Source organism: Spea bombifrons, chromosome 4 (genome assembly GCF_027358695.1).
Source record: "Spea bombifrons isolate aSpeBom1 chromosome 4, aSpeBom1.2.pri, whole genome shotgun sequence".
Classification (NCBI taxonomy): Eukaryota; Metazoa; Chordata; class Amphibia; order Anura; family Pelobatidae; genus Spea; species Spea bombifrons.
The window spans coordinates 70,332,950-70,340,501 of record NC_071090.1 but is presented as its reverse complement, the minus strand read 5'-3'; the positions used below and the strand labels follow the sequence as shown (position 1 = coordinate 70,340,501).

Sequence of the window (7,552 nt, the reverse complement as noted above, 5' to 3'; positions counted from 1 at the left end):
ACTTGTCGCGTTTCTGCTATAAAATGAGCACAGTTACATTGGTAATGATCCCTTATCCACAAATAGGTGTCTCCCAGTAACTTGAGGGTCAGTCTTACTTGAAATGTAAGGAGGCTTAACACAAACAAAACAGCCTCCAAGCAGAACTGGTAGAGGTTAATATAGTAAGGGAATAGAAACATACGTTAATAGATCCTGAATGTTAAACACCGAAAGCGTGGGTAGTGGTTGAAGAATAAATGCTTGCTGCATTGAGAAAACCTGCTATCAGAAGCTTCCCGATTTTGTCTAGTCCATGTTGTATTCCAGTCTACTTTGTAGGTGTTTTTCCCTCTCTAAAATCTCCATATGGGAACTCACCATCCGTGGGAAAGATGTAGTAAAAAAAGCCAAGATTAATTGGATAGAGCCAGGGAGATAATTACAAAGAAAGCTATATGAGAAACTTTATTTTAAAAACAAACAGCAGTTAAAAACAGTGAATTGGAACTGGTTAACAAACTATACATTAGGCGGTTTAGACATGATTATACACGGTTGTGGCTCGATTCTCAATAAAATGCTTTTTTTAATGCACATGTTTGGAGGAAGAAACAGATACACCCTCAACCAAGAGTCGGTCCTCACTGTGGACTTCAGCTATATTGAAAGCATTTTGTGCAGTTATGCACAACATATTCACATGTTTACAGTAAACGTACCAGCTGCTTCCACTTATTTATTGTTCTGCCTACCAGAGACTTAACACTTTCTGACATTCACTTATTAGGAACTAAAATGGTTAAAAGCAAGAATACCCTTAAGCCTGTGCTCTATCACAACTCACTTTGTAGAGGACAATATCCCTGAGTAAGAGTGCACATCCCCATTATAACATGACTCCATCACTAAAAGGGTGATATTAGGCTGTGAAGTATAAAATATTGCATACGTGCAAAGGTTTGGGAAGATGCTCGCTACAACCATTGTATAAAGGACAGATGTGGAAGCTCACTGTTTCCCCATTAGTTCTGTGAGGTCATACCCACCTAGCATCTGCATACACATTGTCAATAAAACAGTCACTACAGTTTGTTTTTTCTTACATAATTTGTGCACAAGGAATAATCCTTTTTCCATTCACTTCAATTGTTTACATATTAACAATTCAAAAAATTACAAAAAAAAAACAAAAACCCGTTTCCTTAGGTGCAGAAGCCAACAGTGACATGATGCATAAGTGGTGCATGGAACAAAAACAACAGTGTGAGGGGGGACATAGAACAAAAGACTGTTACACTGACTTTGTGCATGACATTTTGCAACAAAATGCAAAGGGCAGGTGTAAAATTAAATTGTTTTAATCATGGTTTTGTCCTTCACAGTGCCATAGTTCTAAGCTTTACAAGTCGTCATACTATGGAGAAATGCTTTGTTGCTGGCCTGGAGACAGCTGCCAACTATCCCATCCCAAGCATGGAAATGCAATACATGAAAAGAGGATACATATCTTGTGGAGGAGATGTGCTTACTTTTTTCCCCCAATGTCCTCAAAAAGACTTAACGGGTGTCTTTAAGATGCTATAAAAACAAAGCGTACACAGAAGTAAAATAAAAACCATATACACACTGTCCAGATTTCTACCTCCCGTCTGTCCACACAGCAGGCAGGCAGTAGTAGCAAATCTGGAAACAGGCCTCTCTGTGTTCCAGCTATAATCACCAAGGAACCATTTCAGTGTCATCTTAAAAATACAGGCCTCCCATCTGTCCGGAGTGTGTGCAGGACGAGTGCTTCTATTTATTGCATTCTTCACGTTTGCATAGGCCATACATCTCCCCCTGGGTTGGGTCCCACCACGTTAGCGGCCATGGCTTGAGCCTGCTGGCTCTGCCATAGCTGGTGCAGTTCCTTAAACTGCTCCACCATTTTGTCTTTGAGGTCTGGGTGAGAGATTTGCAGCCTAATGCTATCGGCTGACCAGGACAACTCCCCTGTGAAGATCTCAGAGAGCAGGCGAGCTGCTACAGGGATTACCTGAAAGCAAACACATTCCATTAGAGCACAAGAGAAAACCCCATGCCCCTTTGCTCTGTAATTTAACCCCTCATCCAGGTCTGGAAAGAGGGCAGAATATGTGCAGGTTCATTTCAGTTAACATGGACATAGCTTACATTAACCAGGCTGAGTGGGAATGCTGCTGAGTGTGCGAATGAGCTGCATATATTAAATAATTGTAGTTTAAGTTGAATTTATTTGGTAGGTACGATGAGTTTTCAGCCAACTTCACTATGAATTACAGAGTACATACATGAGCTTCTCCAGAAAGAAGGGACTAGTCTTGTGTTCAATTCAGGATGGCTTTATCACTATGCCATGCATGTTTAAACCCTCTTACTGCTTCTGCTTAGAGGCTGTTCAATTAATCTACTACCATCCCATAAAAGTATAGCTTCCTTACACTACATCTAAGCCTAAGATCCTCTAGTTTTGAATTATGGTCTCTTGTTCTAACATTTCTCCCTGTACTTTAGTAAATCCCTTTAAGTATTTAAATGTTTCTATTATATATCTCCTCTCTTCTTTCCTCTAAGCTATACATATTGAGATCCCGTTCCTGATCATTTCTACCCTGCAAACCGTTTACCATTTAGTAGCCCTCCTCCGAACTGTACACAATACTCTAGATGAGGCCTGACTTAGCGATATGTAAAGGGACATAACCACTTTCCTCTTCCAGCTACTAACGACTCTCGCAATACAACCCCAGCTCGCCCTCCCACCCCACAATAACTTATTGTATTGCCTACGATGATACTTCTTATTGGGCAACAAGTTACACACAATTTTCTCACAATAAAAAGCCAATACATCTGTATCCTTGTGTAATAAATATACATAATACAATTTAATTATAATAAATATTATGGTTGCAGATTAATACCTGAACAGTGATCAGCTTCTTCTCCTTTGGTTTTTGGTCTGGCCATTCTTCCCCAAAGCAGAAGAATATTTCGTATGGAGGCAGTGAGTTGGTTTGTCCTTTCTGACAGGCAATGAGTTCTGAGAACAAGAGCAGTTACCAATAATCAGATAGAAGCTCAAGAGTTATACTAACCTAATTCCATGCACCAATGCAAGTATCCTAATCGCACAATTACCCAAAATCACAGATCATGCCCTTTTCAGTACAATGATCACTTACTCGACAGCCCACTTACACTACTGTTATACATACATTGGTGGTGTCTAATATTTGCCTAGCTAGCAATTAATGGAGGCTCAAGCAGTTTAAAAAGCCTTTTTGTAATACCAACAATGCTATATATTTATTTATTTATTTATTTATATTACACACACACCATGCACTGTGCAGAAAACTATATACATAGTGTTCCATTACAAAGCCCCAGCCCTTTAGGCTGGAGTGATAAAAATGACATGCACCGCACACAGCCTAAAAGGCCGAGACTGAAAAATAAAGAGCTTCCCAGCAGCGGCAACCGTAGAAGGTGATGCGACGCCCCAGCCTGGACCATGGTCAAGGCGCTCCAGACAAGCTAAATTATATATTCTTATGGTTGTGTTAATTATGTCTGTTCAGCTTGATTTCCTCAATCCTGAATCACCAGATGCTTACAGCAGGAGTAAATAAAATATTTTGACCATCACTAATAGTGTTAGTCACTGTTGACTTGTTGTCCTCACCATTAAGAAAGGTTTCCAGACTGAAGAGTTTGATCCTCTTCTCTCTCTCAATTGGGTTTGGGCTATCAACATTGTTAGCACAGGGTCCAGACCAGAAAACCTTGCATTGGCAAAGGCGGATGGCATAAATATCCTGACCTTGCAGTGACAGGATAAGCCCTCGATCCATTACATCAAGCAGATGGTTGGTGTAGAACCTCTGTTTCTCGTTACCAATGCCATCTGTACCAGGGAAGCGAACTTGTTCCAGGGTAGTAGGACCAAACAGCTCCACCTGCTCTGGGGTAGGTTCTATGTTGCTGTAGAAGAGACGGCACCCATGAGGGTTACTAACAATCATGGACCCAGACTGCTTCCCTCTGTACAGGAACTTTATTTCCAAGTCAGTCACTGCAAAAACCAAGATAGGGAGATTGAAGCTGGTATTCACAATATAAGGAAATTATTTTCTTCTTAAAGAAGGGAAAGTGTGAGGGATCACAAACAAGAATTCATCTAAACACAAGTTATCTATACATTTAATTGATATATCACATACTAGTTAAAAAATCTGGAAGGCCTTTAGAATGTAAATATTATACTATTCTGATTTAGTGAAGAAAGCAAAACAATGTCACATAGTGGAGTAAAAAAGTAGGTATTTCCACCTCTGGAGAAATCTGTGCTACAAAAAACATGGATTGTTATATTTTTTAGCCCCCAAAAGCTACTATGCAGACATATTAAAACTACATTTGGGCTGTTTAATTCTGCACGCACAGAAATGTAGAGGTTGGACATAAATGTCAATATCGTCTCATGAATCTTCTGGCAGATGGAAGGTAAAACTTAATTTGCGATTATCTGCAAAACAATGTCTCCAGAATCAGTAACACAGAAGGGTATTTCGTGCTTTTGCACAAGAGGTCATTGTTTTGCAGCTACCCAACAGCAGCAGTATAAAAGAAAACTAAAAGATTATTAATAATCTATTAATATTTTTGCTGAAATATAGACAACCCTTGTCAATAATACTCACATGGAAGCATCTGGGGGCTGATGAGTAGTTCTGGAATGCCTTGATCAATAGGTGTGGGAATTGCACTTTGTATGGGCAGCTCTGCATCTAGCGGGGCAGGAACCATTTCTGGGAGAGGCAACACCCCAGCCTGTGAAACCAGGCATTGTGGGGAAAGGTCCACACCAGGGTATGCCCCTGAGGCTACTGGAGTTACAGCAGGATCTGGGGGCGACAAGCTGTGTTGTATGAGCTCCCGAGGTCCACGAAAATCATTATTTACACAGGAGCTGATGAATCCAGGTTCTGGCTTAGGCCAAACATATTGAGGAAGATCTGGAAAAGCATGGCACGGGATTAGTAACTAGACAGAGAAAGCCCACTCAACATTTTTCTGAAAATGCATTCAGTGGTTATATGTGATTATTACATACACACAAATATACAATCACTAGACCTATGCTATTAATCGAGGCTGTTTTGCCAATACACCACCTGTAAATAGTCCTGTATAATATATAAACTGGTTAGAGAAACTTCAAGAAATCTCACTTAATTATGCATTAAGAAGGAATAACTCATGCCTTCTTCCCTAAATACAGTAAAACTGGTGACTCCCTTTGATAAGCTAGCACTGAAAAGTGATTAATTCAATGGATACTCGCCTTTAATACCGAGCCTTGGGAATATGTGATCGATCTATAAAAGAATACATAAGGGGCATTATTTACAGGGTAATATGGTCAAACACTGCAAAAAGAAGCAATGGGATGATCAGTAAACAGAATATAAAAAAAACAAACATAAGAAATAGCATTTATGCAAACTGTTTTAGGGATCTCACCTCCTCCTCATCCTCACAGCCATTGTCATCAGCAAGCTGCTCTGTGGATCAAAAGAAACAGTTGTAATCCAGTAGTAGAAAGTATATAGGGAGTAATCCTTACAACACAAAACTAAAAATACACCACTCCGAATACATAAATCATATCTACTTAAAGGCCAGATCATATAGGTTTTAGAGATCACATGAAGATAATGAGTAAGTGATACAGAACCTAACCTCCAAATTAAACAAAGTATTCCAATGATAGTAGCAGAACAACAGGGACTGCAAAGGACATGGGTGCAGCCAATTCTAGGAGGCCCGCCAACTGTGTGCCCCATTCAGAAAGTTAAAGGAAAGAAAGCTGCAATTGCTTCTTTTAATTACATTTAAAACGCACGGTTGTCTAGTCGGAATGAGTTGAGATATTTCCTATGCCTTTGCGTGGCTCTATAGGCATACTGACTGACCAGATTTGTTTTTCCCCCAAAGTTGCCTACAACAGGAAGAATTGTATCAACCAAGCATTGCAAGTATTAAAGGGGTACAAACCGATAAACAAACACAAATGCTTCATTCTGGTATTAAGTGTGTCACTGTGAAAGCGGAGGCAATTGTTTGAGTTCAAAGGAGAGTTACTCTTAAGACAGTAAGGAGGAGAATTCCTGCTCTGGCACCTTAAATTTGCATAGAGAAGCTCCAGAATAACTAATGGGTATGGATAATTTTTCCTTCTTAGGTGTTATTTTCACCTTCATTCTGGCTTGGAATGTCGCATAACTGGTAGATCTTGAACGGCTGCATGGGGGTCTCTTTTGTACCATCATAGAGAAGTTTAAACTCTCTGCTTTTGTTCAGGGCACAGCGAAGATTAGCTTTCCACTTGGCAGGATCAGGTTCATCCACTCCTTCCTGATACTTCCCAGTTTCCACTGCCCAAGCCTGGGAGAAAAGGAAACGCGTGAGGTGGTGTGAAACTGCTATTGTTATTGAAAAGACTCAATAACCAGTTTAAAAACATTTAGCTGATAAATTCCCATGATCAATTTCTAACCAGTCAACAATATTCACAAGAAGGATAATCATTCTGGGCTCTGAGTAAACCACAGCTTCTCTGAACCTTTGCTGACCTGATCAGTGGTTAATGTGGGGTATAAGAAGGTAACAGCTCTTCCTCTTAAACGCACCTTAAAAAAGTTAAACACCTCACCAATTACTGCCTCTTAAAAACAAATAAAAATCAGCATTTTTTTTTGTTTAAAGACCCTCAATCAGGCATGAGTGCTGCTACCATTACTGCTATAATTTATACATTTTAGAACATGAGCATGAGGAATCTGGTTAAATAGATCTTACAGCAATTATATTACAACAGACAAGTTGCCACAGGGAAAAAAATATCTTGAAACATAGTAATAGTATGCAGTAATATATTATCACAATATATAGTAATATATTATAGCATTGAGGAAAGGTAGGGGTTAGTTTCATACGCCTTAACGTGTGCATGACAAACATGATTCACCTTGAATATGGTGTTCTCGTCATCTTGTACGGGTATGTGGCGGGTTGCGTGGCGCCATGGAATTCGAAATAGCCTGCGATCTTGATCCTCCCAGTGTAATCCTGGGTAATTCCCACTGTCCACCTGGGCTACAAGCCATGGTTTTAGGCGGATGCGTCGTGGATGCGAATTCATTTCCACGTGTTGTGTAGCAGCTTGCTATAAAACTAGGGACAAAGCCTTACAGCACATCCCATTGTTCTGTGTCCTAAGATAACAACATATGGATGTTAGCATCACATAGCATTCTTAATAAAATGCTTGTTTTTGTAATGCACATAATCCTCAAGGATGGAGGGGGGGTATTTAAAAAGAGAGCAGTATAGGACAACCAAACATCACAATGTACCCGTCTGTCCAGACTTTATTACTGATTCAAGAAAAACTTTGTGGATAAATAATGTACACTTCCAAAATACTGAAACCAAACCCCAAGCTTCTGGAAACATTGCCACTAGATTTTAAAGCATTCGTATG

At 39.8% G+C, this 7,552-nt stretch overlaps 1 protein-coding gene across 1 annotated transcript; it reads right to left on the bottom strand.

Annotated features, from left to right (window-relative positions):
- Positions 1-1,233: 1,233 nt before the first annotated feature.
- Positions 1,234-7,272, bottom strand: IRF5 (interferon regulatory factor 5). The gene is made up of 8 exons (XM_053464886.1): positions 7,037-7,272; positions 6,264-6,453; positions 5,530-5,570; positions 5,351-5,384; positions 4,707-5,021; positions 3,689-4,078; positions 2,925-3,043; positions 1,234-2,017 (listed from the first exon to the last, which is right to left on the bottom strand). Exons 1-8 carry the CDS (start codon positions 7,208-7,210, stop codon positions 1,793-1,795), a joined length of 1,488 nt encoding a protein of 495 aa, XP_053320861.1. The 5' UTR covers positions 7,211-7,272; the 3' UTR covers positions 1,234-1,792.
- Between the last annotated feature and the right edge of the window lie 280 nt (positions 7,273-7,552).